General features: G+C 42.7%; 1 protein-coding gene across 4 annotated transcripts in view; it reads right to left on the reverse strand.

Moving 5' to 3' along the window:
• Positions 1-16,553, reverse strand: part of mib1 (MIB E3 ubiquitin protein ligase 1) — a 61,502-nt gene that overhangs the window by 25,039 nt on the left and 19,910 nt on the right. For all 4 annotated transcript variants that reach the window (XM_085390201.1, XM_085390200.1, XM_085390199.1 and 1 more), the window contains exon 12: positions 16,175-16,326. In XM_085390201.1, the coding sequence (XP_085246327.1) occupies positions 16,175-16,326 (152 nt within the window). The remainder of the gene's footprint in view (positions 1-16,174; positions 16,327-16,553) is intronic.

The following is a 16,553-nucleotide window of genomic DNA, read 5'->3' on the forward strand; positions in this document are numbered from 1 at the left end:
TGAAATTAAGATATACTGAAAGACTGAACAAAAACTTCCAGGCCAGCTTGAAGCTCAGCGAAAAAACAGATGTTACACCATCAAAACAAACCAGAATTCCCAGTGCAAAACTTCCCAATCCAAGAGGAAACCTGCCTCTCACTTAGGTAAACTGATAAATGAGCTCTCGTAGGGACTGACCATCATAAGAACAAACCTAAAATACATAACGCTTATTAAGAGACATTTATTCCACAACCATGTGAAAAAGACTCGTCCTACTGCAAAAGGCTATTTTTCTTGTAAGTAATGGTCACAGATGCTTGCAGTAAATTTTGGAATACACTGCTGAATATAAAGTTTTACATACAAAACCTACAATTGTACACACAGCAGTTTTGCAAGCATGTCTGTAGTCAGTGCAATCAATGCTGTTGCTATGTGGGGGGGGCACTTTTACAAACCCCCTCGTTGTAAAGGAATGCTAAACAACCAGCAACCATGCGAAACCCTCTTCCTAACAGTACATTACAAACACTTTGTGATATACCCTGTGAAGCTGGAATCCCACTAGGTGCAAAAGCTCTTCCTAACACCAACTGGAAAGAAGGATCCATCCATCCACAATTTTCTTCTGCTTATCCAATTCAGGGTCGTGAAGTACATAAAAGTCCAGTCAAAAATTCTCAACCCTTTGAAATCTGAACTATAATAAAATTGCCAGAAAATTGAAAAATGGAGTGTTTATTGAACTGACAAGTAAAAAAAAAAAAAGAATTTGCATATATGAGTTTTAATTTGTATCATATTTGCAACGCGCAGACTTTTTTTTGTTTTTGCAATTTATTGCTTGAAAATATATTTTACTATTTATTTAGAGTTTTCTTTTGGGAGGGTAGGGCATATCACACTGATGATGCAGAAGTCTCAAAAACTGGCAAATACTCATGTATTAAATGTGACAGACTAGGAATTAACGAGTTAACTGCAGGTCTTACTTTGCCAGTTGTGCTAAATCATCATCCCACCATGGCCCTCAACTATCCCTTAGTTATGCTGCTACAGGCTCAGGCAGCTGGGGGCCTTTTCATACTTTTCCATGCTCGCCTATTTTCTCTTCTCTTTCTCTTCACCCTCAAGCAGTCTCTGCAGGCGGCTTAGCCCGGTTCTGTCAAATATCTCTTCCTATTAAAAGCAAGTTCTTCGTTCCCACAAACGCCAAGTACTTGCTCATAGAGGACCAATTGATTACTGAGGTTCTCTCTTATTTTAGGTTCTTTACTTCATAGTTTAAAGGATTTTCCGATGACTGCTGTAGTGAACTGAAGTGAACTGAGGCTTTCATGAGGCCTAGCCAGTACTGCGCTATAACGATATACTTGACCTAACATTGTTGTTGTACTTTAATATCACTTTTTTTTTAAAGGAAGAAAAAAAATATAAAATATAAAAAATATAAAGTTCACACCTTTATTTTTGTACTATTTAAAAAGATTAATTTATAGAAGAAACACAGAAAAACATTAAAATATTTTACTTATTCTTTGTGCAAATGTCTTATCAGATGTAATCAAATGTTGCATTTGTTTAACACAAGTGCTGAAGTTTTTTTTTAAAGTGGAGATATGTCCTAACCGGTAATCATGAAGAGAACAAGCGCACCCACCCCTTCATCCAGTGAAACAAAGCACATCCATTAGTAGACCCTTTTCTTATTGATCGATTAACTGCTCAGCTAAACATTCAGCCCTGTGCTATTCATCATGGAGGGAAGATATAAGCCATGCCGCAGAGTTTCGGGGCAGGAGGGATGTCGGGATGTAATTGAGATTAAACTGGTGGGTTGGGTAGCTGGAACAGGCAGAGAGGAGACCCAAAGGAGGGGGATACACATAACACACAAGGGCATCCTCAGCGGAGTTTGTTAGAAGCCACAAAAACCTTAACCAACTTAGGGGAGAGAATCAAAACACAAGCCCAGACGTGCATGAACGGTAGGTGCATTAACTGTGTGTAAATTTAAACAGAGTACATAAAAAGGCTGAAATTACCATTTATTCAATTTGAAGTGGTTTGCAAACAGAGAGACTGTGGGACAGTCATTTATCTAGCTGCAATTCCCAGCCTTGATTGGCCTTGTATGGTCAAGTTCTGAGCTTGAAATCCATTTTAGCCAGCAAAATGGTCATTTCTTTTAATTGAAAAGCTATCATTTGCAGTGCCAATACATTACTTACACTACACACTTAAATCTATGCAGAATTATCTCCACAATGAAAAGGGTCTGAGATGTAACTAAGGGACTGAGGTTCTTAAAAAGCTTATCAAATAAAGGACTAGCAAACTGCGTGAAATTTTTCCACCTCATGAGAAGACAATGAAATACAAAAACATTAGCTTTCTTAACATTCGGTTTTTTGCTGTTAAAATGCAGGTGAGGAGAGTAATAGGACTCGTGGAGGTACCAGTGGGAGGCTAGAATCTGGAAGTTTAAAACAGAGAAGAACAGAGAGTAAAAAGAGCGAGGGCACTGAGGACGGTGCTTTCGTACAGTATAGATGTGCACCATGATGAGACCAACTAATTAAATAGATTCTTCTGTGGTCGCGCCTCGGGAAAGCTTGAAAAAGACACTTGAAAATTAATGAGAGCTCAAAAAAAAAAAAAAAAAAGGAAAGAAAGAAAGCAGCACAAACTTTTCAGAGCCTCAGAGGTAAGGGTTCCACTTGTCTTCCTGCACTGCCAGGAATGTTACATATAAATATATAAATAGATAAACAACGATATTTCCTGTTGTCTAATCTCTGCGCTACACAGTCAGCCTTACTCCTCCGAATTTTGCAGTTATTCTAAGTATAGCGGTGAGAAGACAGACGCTGAACCATAGTCAGCTTGCTCTACATCTATTTAAAAAAAAGAAAGAAAAAAAATGATAAAGAGTGTGGGTGGGTCAAAAGGACACAGGGAAGTGAGGGGGTGGTATCAGAGGAGGCGGTGGTGGTAAGGATGTAAAGCAGGGGAAGGGGAAGGTTTCAAGAATACAAAAGTGGAAGCACGGGAGACCACTTTATTTGGAGCTACTAAAAATAGCGCAGCAAATGGTAGCAGGGGCTAGCTGGACTAACGCGCCTCTCTCTCCCTTCAGGCCCGTGGAATCGATAGGCTGGGAGCTGGAGGGGAGGCTTCCCGGAGCCTGCAGCCAACAGTTGCTGAGGGGGGGATATGGAGAGAGTGGAGAGGAGAGAAGAGTGGAGTGGAGCGGGAACTATTTTTTGCACTGCTTGACTAAATATGGTCAGGGAGGTGGTGAGACAAGACACAGGAGCAGCCCGGCAAAACGGGGCCAAGACATGTTTCGAATGCTTCTCTTCCCACAAAGTGCTAACCGTTTAGCGTAGCCCTCCACGACGTGGAGCCACTGGTCAGTTGGCCCCTTGCCCCCAACTTGCTGCCAGTGTGTTCTTCCTCCTAACTGCAGCAGCATCTCAATTTGATCCACTCGCCACACAAAGGTGACCCTTGCAATGCACTGGAATGTATACGCTGTGATATTGCAACATCCTCCACCTCTCGTCTCCGACAATGCTAATCGAACTTGCATGGATCACAAGCAACTATTAAAAGTACAGCTGTCTTCTACCGCAGAGACACAGCCTGCTGCTCTTCTTCTTCTTTCAATTTTTTATTTATTTTTGTAAATACCTCCATCCCATTTCCGCTTTCAAACATTCAGCAAACTCCCCTCATCTAACCTGCTGTGTGTAAAGTTCCACTGAATAATAAAAGCGCATTTTAGGAGCAGAATAAAGCTCTGGGGCTGCGCTTGTGTCGATGGAATAAGAAAAAGGAAGGGTGGGAGTACGGTTGGTACACTTTCTGCCTCATCCACCGATCAGGGCATCCTCCCAGCTCTTCCCCCTCAGAATGCACATGATGGAGAGAAGAGTGCTGCAGTTTTTTTTTTTCACTCCACCCCTCCTTTTCTCCCTCTTCTCCCCTTTTTTTTCTTCCTCTCAAATAGCATCTCTTCATGTCAGCTCTACGTCTTCCTCCTCTAAAGGTATGACTTGTGTTTGTGTGGGAATGTGTGTGCATGTGTGTATGCCCGCTGCTCCCCCCTCCCTGACTCTGGCACTCAACCCGCCCCGCCAACACCCCTCCTCCTCCCCCCAATCATAGAAGCTGATTCAGCGAGTCAGGCGTGCACCCGGCACACACGATGGCTGCAGCAGCTGGAGCGCTCTCTAGGTCATTATGGCTCTCTTCACTATGGGAAGAAGGAAGAGAGGAAAGGGGAAGAGAGGAGGAGCGGCTCAGATAAGAAACTGATCTGACAGGTAATATATGCTCTTCCATCGCTTTTGGACGGAGTTTACCCCTGACGGGCCTTGATGTCTCCCCCCGTCCTGTCTCTCTTTGCGCTCTCTTCTTCGGATGCAATCAGTTATTAACCGCATGGTTTGCCTGTGAGACGCGTAGTCGAAAGGGGGAGAGGACTGTGCTGTTCTGCAGCAGCAGCAGCAGCAGCAGCACTGGGACAGAACTTAACCAGAGAACACCTTTGGGCTTTTTTCCCTCCCCTTCTCCATCTCTTGTTCTTCTTGTCATTAGAAAAAGGGAGGAAAAAAATCAAGGCTTTGTAAAAAGAAAAAGTACGGAGAGGAAGAGGATGCAGGAAGAGGTGAAACAGGGCTGGGGAGTTGCTGTGGTCCACATGGATTTTAGCCCTTTTTTCTTCCCCCCACCACACTCTCCACTCTATCTCTCTCATCTTTTTCTTTCTCTCTCCCTCCCTCCCTTCCTTGTCTTGCTCTCTCTCCCTCTCTTGTGTTCCTGGCACTGGCCGGACATGCTGCAGCAGCACAGCTCTTTGGCTCATTAGGCTTCATGGTTGCAGCCCTGCCGCTACCTAATGACGGACTCGTTAACTCAGACCTGCATTGGTGTGGAGACGTTTCCTTATCCACACTTCGCCCTCTGCATCCGACACCTTCCAAGATCCTTTTTTTTTTGTCTTCATGACTAAAGGATACTAAATTGCTAGGACTTTTGAAGTGTCTTTTGTTGTCTTTTTGGTTCCTGTTTTTGTTTTTTGATGTTTTTTCTTTTTTAATACCAATTGTTAACTAAACAGAGGGCGTGGGTGGTCACTGCCTTTCTTAATTGATAGGAGGTAAGTTTGAGGATGCGTCGCACTCTTTGAGACCAAGGTTGACCGGCTGAGGCGGAAGAGTGGAATTGTGACCAGAGGAATGACGAAGAATCAGAATAATGAACAGCGGGCAGGTCATGAGTTCTGAACAGGAGGAAAAGCGGATTGACAGCACACAGCTGTGAGAAGTGTATTAACACAGATGTGGGAGGAAGGAGGGGGAATGGTGGGAGGGGATATTGGGCAGCAATGGCTGGCTGAGTAGATGTGTGTCACTGGCTGAACCCAGAGCACTTAGGGTAGTAACCCAGTTTCTTCTCTCTCCCCCTCTCTCTCTCTCTCTTTTTGAAGCAGATTGGTGTAGGTTAGGTAGGGCATGCAGGGCACACAATACTGCAGTGCTATCGCCAAAACCAGAACAGACACAACAACCACTGGGCTAATTTGCTGGTTCATGTCTCCCCAACCTCCACCGTGCCCTGTGTAGGAAGGAATTTCACTCCCTCTCACTCTCTCTCGGGCAGCTGTGACATTTCCTAAGCAGGACGTCACACCTTTAGGACCAGGCTCATCCACCTGCCCAACCCCATCTCCGTGCTGAGAACAACAGTCACCTCCACTTACACCTACCCTCATTACTATTCTAAACGCTTCAACTGCAAAAACATTGCACCATGTTTCCCATTTATTCAGTCCTCCTTGGCCACCTTAGTCTCCAAATTCACACCTAAGCTGCTCTCCCCTAATCCATTTTTTGTTGCATCCACTGCCTCAGCATTCAGCCTGCCGGCTAGCTTAGTGTGGTTGGAGGCAGTGTCGACTTGTGGAATGTGCTGGTCCGGGGCAAAGATTCATTAGAGACTTGCTGTACAATTCTCACCACCATGCAAATGGTTATTGATCTGGTCCACCCGGCAATAAAACAGCTGGTTCCACTGTAAACACAGACAAGTGAGGTTTGATCAGAGGGAAAGGGAGACGCAAGAACAGTCCATGTGTGGTAAAGGGAATGATTAACAGAGAGAGGGGAGAGAGAGAGAGAGAGAGAGAGAGAGAGAGAGAGAGAGAGAGAGAGAGAGAGAGAGAGAGAGAGAGAGAGGGAGGGAGGGAGGGAGAAAGAGAGGTGGCGATGACGGTGTGTGTGTGTGTGTGTGTGTGTGTGTGTGCGCGCGTGCGTGTGCTGGGGGGGGGGGGGGACCAGGACCAATCCACAAGTGCTGAGTGGGCATTAGCGCCTTCATGTGACCTATGGCCTGCCTCTGTGCCTAAAGCCCAAATCCTGCTCACAATAGCTTCCTGTTCAACTTGGATCACCCTCATTTTCAAACATCAGCAAGCGCTCCAGTTAGCCACTGGGGACGTTGCTGACACCAGAGAGACAAGGGACAGGAGAGAGAGGGGGGACGGTACATATCGGTCCGTGAGAGGTGGTTAAAGGGGGAAAGGACACCAAAAGCGGGGCGGGAGGTGTAATAAGAGAACGAAATGATGGTGTGGAGGAGAGGAAGCGAGGGTCTAGTGGGTGGAGAGAAGTGATATGTTTAGTATGTCAGCGGGACCGCTCAGCTTATAGGTGCACCCCTGCTCCCAGGACACCGCAAATGATCGTCATACGAGAGCGAGCGCACCTTACAACACTTTTTTTTTCCTTTCCCCCCCCAAGGAGAAAACTCTTATCTACTCTGCTGCTGCTTTTTTTTTTTTTTTTTTTAAACCTCCAACCACTTAAAATCTACCTCCTCGACATTTTTCCTGGACAGAGAAAAAGGCCACCTTTTGACTGCCTTAAAAAAAAGAAAGGAAAAAAAAGCTGTATTCCTCCCTCTGAGCCTCCTGGTTTCTCCCAGTTGCCTGGAGGACAGCAGGGGTCACTGGGACAGTCGACTATGGTATGGACTCTAAAACTTCTGTTATGTTCAGGGGCGGGGGGACTGGCTGTTCAGCCTTACATGGCAACCAAAAGGAAAGCCTTGAGTGTTGAACTGAATTTACACTCAAAGTCACCTTACAGTGCAGACTACCATACTTGGGAGAGAAAGAACGGTGAGGAAAAATGTTCTGCTCCTAACTTCCTGACCTTGGAAAGAGGTGAGAAAATTTCATATCTAAGATTACCTCCTTGGTGCACATACTTCTTTATGTACCCATATGAACATATGATAGCTATGGAATGTAAAGAAGTATGTATTCTTGGTGAGGTTCGAGCCCTCGTTCTGGAAAACTGATGTGCAGCACTGTTACAGGATACGTTTATGCTTTGTGTCAGATGGTGAAAAGAAAAACAGCAAACAAAGGTAAAAGTGAGGCAGGAAAAGAGTGAATTAATCTAAGTGGTGAGGCTCATACATTAGCTATACTGTCTCTGGGCAGTCTCACTGCAGCAATACTCGCTGTAGGGAAGTTTCTGCTTTCTCAAACTGGCTGACTTGGCCAATAAAAATCTCTCATCCAAGATACGTTAACAATTCATTTGACAATTACTTGGCATAAAATGATTGCAACCATGTTTTAGGCTCTGACAGCAACCTACACCAGCTATGAGCAGCTGCCTTGTGAGAGTGTCATATGAACAGAGCTTCCTTTCATTATTGAGTGATTTTGCTGCATTACAGCCCTTGAAATTCAGCCAGCTGCAACTTAGCACCAACTTCAGCGAGCGGTATGCTAGAGCTGTTGGACCATTAATACCATAATCTTTTCCAGTGCTGCAGCACAGTTCAAGTGGGGAAAGAAAGCAAGGTGAATTGAACCAGCAGCCTGCCACAGTTGCTGGCTGTTTAAAAATAAATAATAATAATTATAAAACAACTAAACGGAAAAAAAAAAATGGAAGAGCGGTAAATTGTTGCTGAGAAGGCAGAATGAACTGTGGCCGCTATTGCTGCTGTCACAACCCGGCTCTAACCTATTGCTGTAACATATAGCTTCCGAGTTGACAACCTTGTGTGTTTAACTATGGCCACCCTTCCTTTATGCTAGTGCCCTTATCGACATCCCCACCCCACATCAACCCCGCTGCCCCGTTCTCCCCTCCCTTTCTCTGATTTCTGTGCTCTTTGTTCACGTTTGCTATGCTTGCCAAATGCTTTGCTGGGCTGCATGGCAGCCAGATTAGACCATCAAAAAGTGACAATGCAGGATCAGGGTCAACTCTGGCCTGTCAGCTGATTCCAATTGTCAACTGTTTCAAACAAATAAAGGCAACAGAACATAGGCAGAAGCGCAGTGACAGAAATGAAGCGAGGAGGGGAAAGAGGGAGGCGGGGAGTCGTTTGCATGGAGAGCTATTCATATCTAACACTCTCACCTATTCTGACCCCCGCTGCAGCCCGTGTCTGGATCATATATAAGGCTTGTACCAATTTTAGCACAGATTTACCACCCTTTAACCCACTTTAATATACACAATTCTCCCAAATTTGGCTCCAGATTAATAAAAAAGGAGCACATGAAAGATATATTAATTATAAAAACAAGTGTGTTAAAGGAAGTGAAGAAATATCAAACCAAGTTCAGTGGCTTAACTTTAAAGAACATAAATTCATACTAGCGATTTCTCTTTTCTGCAGTAAACGTGGATGAAGCCGACCTTTGAAAAGACAGGATAAACGCCTTTAAAATCCCTCTATAAAAACTCCTGCAGTGGAGTATGTACGCAACCATAGTATATAGGCTGTTGTCACATGAACTCATTAATATGCTAAGTAAAGGCCTGACTTACTCTCTTGCTTTTGAATAAAAGTAAAATCAAAGCAGAGAAGATAGGAGTGCAATAAACACATTATCTACTGTTATACGCATTTAAGCCATACAGCTGTTTGTATTCTATAAATTCGTTCCTTATTTGGGTTTTGCTCTGATTAATTTTTGTCTCTCCGAGTATGAGGAATACTGCAACGTTTTAAATACATGAGAATTTGAACAATGTTTAATTGTCGATTGCAGTTTTTACTATCTGGAATCAAATTAGCTTATAAGAAGTCCTCGAGGAACAGAGAAACTAGCAAACAGAAAAGGTCATTTCAATCCCAATCGAAAATAAAATACAAACCAACTTCTTTATTAATTTAAGAAAAACAGAGTGAAGCAGGCTTTTAAGCCTTTTCCCCTGCATTTATACCCATGTGGATCATATTCTCTCTGTCTTTTCTGTCAAAACATCAAAGGCAGGTGGGGTTGTGTGGCTCGCGCCTGCATGTTTCACCCAGGCCTTCAATAGCAATGACCTGCTGTCTGAGTGACAAACACAGCAGATGCTGACATTATCAAATGCTAAGTGCCTGTCGTCCCCCCCGTGCTTTTGCCCTGTTATGGCCCTTAGACGAGGTGAGCGGCCCGGCCACCTGACTCTGAGGGACAGTGTGTGTCTACGTGTGTGTATGTGAGCAAGCGTGAACGTGCATGTGTATGTTACAAATAGACCTGCCTCTGGTGTGCCATATCAAGCCGGCCCTATGCTGACCTCCATCCTGTCTACAAGCAGTCCGGTATATCCCTCAGCTGTCGCCGGCCACTCTGAGAACCTAATTTGTGCCACGGCAGGAAAAGTCAATAATTATAACAGCTGTTTCGACATTTGTTAGCACTGTGAAGGAATGATATAGTTTAAAAAAGTGCCAAACAAATGTCACTTGACTGTATTTTAATGCAGCACGGGTGCTCGAGTCAAGTGTTTTACAGCACAAATGAGAAAAAACACTGCAGCTATTAAGATTTTAAAGAAAAAACTATAACACCCCTATGCATGGCTAAAATATGGAGATTGTTTTATGTCTCTACGATAGCAGAAATTGCTTAATGATTTCATAATTAGCAACAACTACAATAAGTTTAGAAACATTCTTCTCCATGTGGGTGCTCTTGATCATTTTTATATGAACATTGTAATGACTTTAGGTACAAAACTGTACAATACTGTACTACCACGGAGCCCCGAAAGAGACATAAAATAATCTGCCCTCAGTCACTGTTCAATGTTCACAGTACTCTTTATACTGCAAATCAGTCCCCGTGACTTAAATGACTGGTTTAAATGAATGCTGTGACTTGACACCCCTCAGTGCTGCTGCAGGAGTATGAGTGAGAGAGTGTGTACGTAGTTATGCCTCTGCATTTGTCTGTTGGGCGTCTCGGTGACCGGAGCAGAAGCGTGCTTGCAGCAGGGCCCATCTGTCAGAGCCTGTAATTGCTTCATGACTCCAGGACATTTGACTCAAGTGCAGTGCCACAGATTATTATTATCCTTTTCTCAGGGAACAATTTTTCTCACTCTCTGAGAGGGGGGCAAACATAAAACTTAAAAAGATAGTGAGGAGGATAAATAGACTGCCTGGGAGGCAGCAAAGGAGAAAGTTGGGTAAGCTTAATCAACTGTACCTGTGTGTTATTGGTGTGCTGGTAAATGGGGTGGAGGGTGCTAAATGTACCTGTGTGTCACACAGAAGTGGATGAATGTGAAGAGGCAAAGGGAAAAAATAGGAAAAAGAAACCCGGCAAGTAGGTTTGCATGCCGTGATGAGCCACGTGTCCATTTTTTTAAAAAATGTCTTCATGTGTTTCCTTCCTTCCTTTTTTGGATAAAAAAAGATTGCTGTATTTTCAACAGTTCAAGCGTTTTGTCTCTGACACAGTGACTCCACAATGCTTTGCTAAAGCTGGTAAAATGGAACCAAATCACCTCTTGAATGGATTTGGTCCCCTTCAACCAGCTGTAGCTATGCTTTGATGACTACCGGAGCTCCTTTTGCTGTGACGCATTCAAAACAATCACTGGAATAACAGCAGGATACTTTTTGATGATGATGGCTTATGGCTTTCTCTCCACCAGCAACATCTGGAGTGTTCAGTGACTGTGCTAAACTTGTCTCATTTGACTAATAAAGAATCCAATCGCAGCTTCAAAACTCTTGTATGGTCCCCTTTCCTGAATCTGTGTTTCCCCTCTCTCTGCCTCTACAGGGATTTATAATCTCACCAGACTATCAATGGCTGTTTCAAAAATAGCAGGGGGACAGAAGTGCGGTGTGCAGTATTTCAGAAATACACCACTCACATGTCTGTGTGAGAATGTACGGCTGTCTTGCTAAGACACTTTCTAAACTCACTGTCACTAGATGCTAACAGTCAATTACACTGTGGGTGGGAGCAGGTAAAAGGGAGGTAGGGGGGTACAATGGAACTGCAAAAGAGATTGTGAATAAGAAATACAACAGCAAGACTGCAAGAAACCCAAGAAGGAGCAAAATATAGCCGTTTAGACAATGTACATTACACACAAGCACACTGAGACTCTTTGGACTCCTTTTCATTAAGCCTGATGTTAGTGATGTTAGACTAGCTGGGGTAGATGAGAGCCAGATGCTTCGGGGACAGAAGCTTCACGCACAAATCACAGGAGCAAACAGCTACAGGCTCCCACATTCACTCGCTGTGGGTGCAGAACAAGCAGGAAGCGCAAACCTAACTCCCTGTCACAGGACGTCTCCTGCCCGCACACATGAACTCCAGAAAATGTCAAGGGCATCTGGTCAGGACATTGTCAGAAGTTATCGTTTTTCACATGTACCACACAGCAAGAGATCGTTCCAGTGAGCATTCGTTCTTTCTTCTGGAAATTTAGTGTTTTGTTTAGGTGAGGATGGTGCCTCGCGTTGAGCTTGAGGACACGGGACAACCCCTCGCTAGCTGTGAATTCACCTGAGTGAATAGGTATTTGCGCTATTCTCTGGACCTAGCATGTTAATGGACCTAACTGGACCCAACTGATTAATCCCCTTGTGCCTCAGATCTTTGCATTCAAACACACGTCTCTATCGGCGGAAAAGTCCTAGAAAAGTCCAGGACTGCAGTGCATGTAAGAAATGCCTTGGATGCCCTTTTTAAAAAAAAGAAAGAAAAAAAAAGAGAGAGAGAAAATATAAAACATAAATATAAAAATCAGTGCTAAATCATTTTTTTCCACAACTGATCTAAAAGATGTAATTTGTCTAATTATTTAAAGCAATTAAGAGGATGTGGGTATAGCATACAGACATTGATTAAATCTCAATTTGATTTAACAAACTTGGTTATAAATTCTTTTTCATTGGACTAATGACCATGAAATGCATTTGTGCACCATAACACGCACTAGTTTTCTCAATCAAAGCAGTCCAACTCGATTAGGCTGAAAGAAGCAAGAGTGAACAAACCTCCTGTTTCATCGATGTCAGCGATAAAGAAAATCTGAACATGCAAACATTTTAATGCAAACATTTGACCCATGTCTCCACTCCTTTCTAAGTGGGATCCCTATTACAATACTACCATTATGGTGGTGCCTATTAGTGCCGACATTACAAAGGGAATAAATGTCTGCATTTCAGAGCACAGTGTGATCTCCTGCACAACCCTCCATCTCCTCAGGTGAGCCAATTACCATACGGGGTTTTGCCTGTATGTTGCCGTATTAAAAGAAAGCTGAGAACTATAAGGGGAGAGGGAGGAGGGCAAATATTACAAGGAGGTGACACGTAAAAGGGTACGGACGGCCGCTGCAGGGCTTGTTTAGAGCCCGTTTATGAGTCATGGGCTATTAATCGTATTGTTTACAGTATTGTAGCAGCTACTAGCTTCGAGCAGCCCGGGGGAAAGACACAGAGATGAGCCAGGCTCCCCTTGCAGGCTAGAGCTGTGGTAAACACACAGGGAGAACACACAAGAAAATCCTTCCCGGACATGTTACTGCTGGTTATACCAGCACTTTCAATTTACTAGCAATTGTAAAACTTAACAACTAGCTTTAATTTATGAGGAAATGCCTTAACATGCTGCAGCCGTGTCTATGTGTGAGTAATGAACAAGGTAAAATATAGTACAACTCCCCAGTTCCTGCTGCTCGCCTGTTGGTAGAGTTGATTTGTCTCAGTGTTTGGGACTCCAAGTTGAAAGATTCATCTGTCACCCACAGGGTTCTTCCTATGTGTCTTCCTCAATCTTGTTTCCACTGCTGGAAGACCCACCCACGCACATAACACATTACAAACACACCAGGGACTCTGACGCAGTCTCCACTTGAACCCAAAAGCCAGCATTTGATGTTTAGAACATACATCACTTAGCGTAACAGAAGAGAGGAAGCTCATTTTTAAATTGTTTTTCGCACTGTCGTGGAATTACACGGCAACAAGAAAATTATATTTTACACTTGTTTGAGCCACGAATGCCAAAAGAGTCTGTGCTCAAACACAAGCAGGTCATCGGACTTATTAACCTGACGGGTTTTGTTTGATATCCTCCATCTCACTGCTCTCTGATTGGCTTCCAGTTTCAAGCAACTCTCATCTACAGCCATCAAGGCTTTTACATTTTTTTCCCCCTTTTGCAGAAGTATGTCAGGAATTTCTTTAAGCACTCAGTCAAAACAACTGCCTCTCCACTAAAAACACACCAGACAAGGTGCTCCCACTTCAGCCTAGGGAGACATTTCCGAGGGCTTTAGGACTTGTAGACCGCCTCCACGATATTGCAGGAGCCCGAGTGTGAAATAAAAGTAAATGGGCAGACTGCAGAAGGTGACATATATCTTTGTCTTTCTGACGGCATGGGGACAGAGTGTGGACTGAGACAAGCAAAGAAAGCACAACAGGGCCTTTGATATAGAAACCACCGTACTCAAATGAATCTTTCAGCAGGTCAGCTCTCTAACATATACTCTCAAACCCGACAGACTATTCTATTTAAATATTTAAAATGCAAATATCTTCTTTTTTTTTTTTAACGGTGCCATTTATTCCTTGAGCATGTTTACTGTTGTTCATTAAAGTTTAAAGGTTGTGCAATAAAAGATAACGGTGGCCTTGCAATATTTTTTCCGCCCTCACCCTCTCGGATAACACAGACAGACTCGGACTGCAAACATATGGCCAGTTTTTCAGTTTCCTGTCTGTCATTTTCACTTCTTTCTGCAATTTATTCAATCAATTCTGAAATAGATTCAACAAAGACAGCCCTGAATCTATGTAATCATGTTTAATTACAGAATTTCAGGGATCATCAACTCTGGAATTACCTGCTGAAGAGAAGCAGGCAGGCTGGTTATGTATCATTTCAATAACAGAAAATAAATGAAACACTGCAGACTTCATTTAACATATTTCTGCACCTGTTTTTGTTTTTCCAGAGCATGCCGTGTATGAACACTGGCTTCATATTTCATTTAACTTATAATTTATATATTATAATATTAATATAATATATTTTATAAAACTGGATCTGCAATTTGCTTTTGATATATATATATATATATATATATATATATATATATATATATATATATATATATATATATATATATATATATATTTTTGCCAATATATTTGAACAAGGACAGATTTTAGCCTTGATAAATGCAGTTTTCTGTATTAATAAAGTGATTTTTAGGAGGTTTTTTCAATCTGAAATTAATCAATGTTAGAAACAGGCACTGGCTTTAGATAATCTGACCTACAGGGTACCAGATGTGGAGGGGCTGGACCAGGCCTGTGACCTTTGACAGGTGTTCCACAGCCCTGTGACCTTAATTCCATTTGTCCTAGTGCCAAAGGAATAAATGCCAACGAAGGGGAATGACATTTAGCCTGGGATAACCACGCTCATGCGGAAACACACACCTGAAGCACTCACAGCGGAAAGCAGATGTTAACTTTTCTAGAAACTGCTCCACTCCCTTTACCGTGGCGATGAAACATCAATTTCCATCACCTTAAGAGGTGGATGATAAACCTGATACAGACAGTCATTGCTCAGAGCCATCTTTAATATGCTCATGGCTTAGAGAGCAGAATAAAACAGATAAAGACTGGAAAAGCAACCTGCTGGCCGGGAACAGCACCGACAAGGACAAAACGAAGTGCTGCCGCTGCACTGCAAGCCACTCCACACACGACACACACAATCGTGGAATAGCAAAACAGTGTGCAAACAAACACAAATGCTCCAGGTTTTTAGCTGTACCAATATAACAGTCAACACAGGAGACCACAGCATCCTTTTGAAAGATAGATACGCCTACAGTTCTTTAAATTAAATAGTCAATATAACTGAGATACCAAAGTAGAGCTTACAGGAGGATAACTTTTCTTTTAATTTCTTTTAAAGTGTTTTCAACTTAAACAAAAAAAAGCAGCGGATTCAGTGGAAGCAAATTTCAGCATGCAATTGGTAATTGCCTTTGAGATACTGCAGTACCACATTAAATTAACCCATGACTGTCCTCATCTAGACAACAGAAGGACTCAGTTAAAGAAGTGTAACAGTTATTGGACCTATACTAAGTACAACTATATTCCTGTAGGGTGGTGAGCCCAAATCCTTCATCAAGAGGAGGATAATGAATGATTCTGCCTGGCTCTCTGTCTTCTAGCTGCTAACAAGCAAAATATAAACCCTACTTGTTGTAGTTTTAAATAATTCTGTGCATTGTGTGGGTTCATTAGATTGAAATTAATCCTCTCTTCCTGTTTGATGACACATCAAATTTAATCTCATGCAGGAAAGTGTGAATAATATATCCAGGGTTTTTCCTACATATAACAAATTCACAGACATTTTTGTTTATTAAATGGCCAGGCCAGAAACAAGACGGTTAAATCACCAGGATAAATAAACAAAAAAACAACTCATATACTGAGACCATCTCATCACTATTTCTGGGGCAGGGAGACCAACTAAAATGTGATTTGTACACCACACAGACACTTCAAGATATTTGGTGTATCGCACAGTGTGGGTTCAATATGGCGTTTAATCACTTTATTCATATTCATAAAGTTCTCACTGAGGCAATTCTCTGTGGGACTTTCCTGTTAATCTCTGGAATTTGAGAATCAACAAATGAATCAATCAAATGTGGTTAATTTAGTGTGTGGACATAAGTTATGCACATGTCTCTAGTTTTGGTTCCACTGAGCATATGAAACCGTTATTAACTGAGATCTGCATCGGCAGATTCCACTGAAACAAGCCTTCATTCGTCACAGTCGCCAAACCGAACATGTCACACACCTGGGGTTTCCTCTCAGGGCGGCGTGATGCAAAGCATTGAACCCGTTGTTGTTGGTGATGGTGACGTCAGCACCCGCCTCCAGCAGCACTGACAGCATATCATCTCTCTTCTTACTAATGGCATCGTGAAGAGGTGTGTCACCCTCTGAATCCTGAAGGGGAAACCTTATGTTAAGGACTGCTGTTTAAATAACGTAATTACAAGTCAGGTCTACAATGACCCCTCAAGTGTTACAATGTACTTCAAAAGCAGCTTATTCTATTCAAATTTATTTATATTGCACCACATCACAACAATAGTCGCTTCAAGGCACTTTTTATGGTAAGTAAATACCCTAAAATAATACAGAAAAAGCACCAGCAATCAGACAACTCCTAT

Source organism: Rhamphochromis longiceps, linkage group LG18, assembly GCF_057381845.1.
Source record: "Rhamphochromis longiceps isolate RC_006_pf linkage group LG18, R_longiceps_female_GT1.1, whole genome shotgun sequence".
Taxonomy (NCBI): Eukaryota; Metazoa; Chordata; class Actinopteri; order Cichliformes; family Cichlidae; genus Rhamphochromis; species Rhamphochromis longiceps.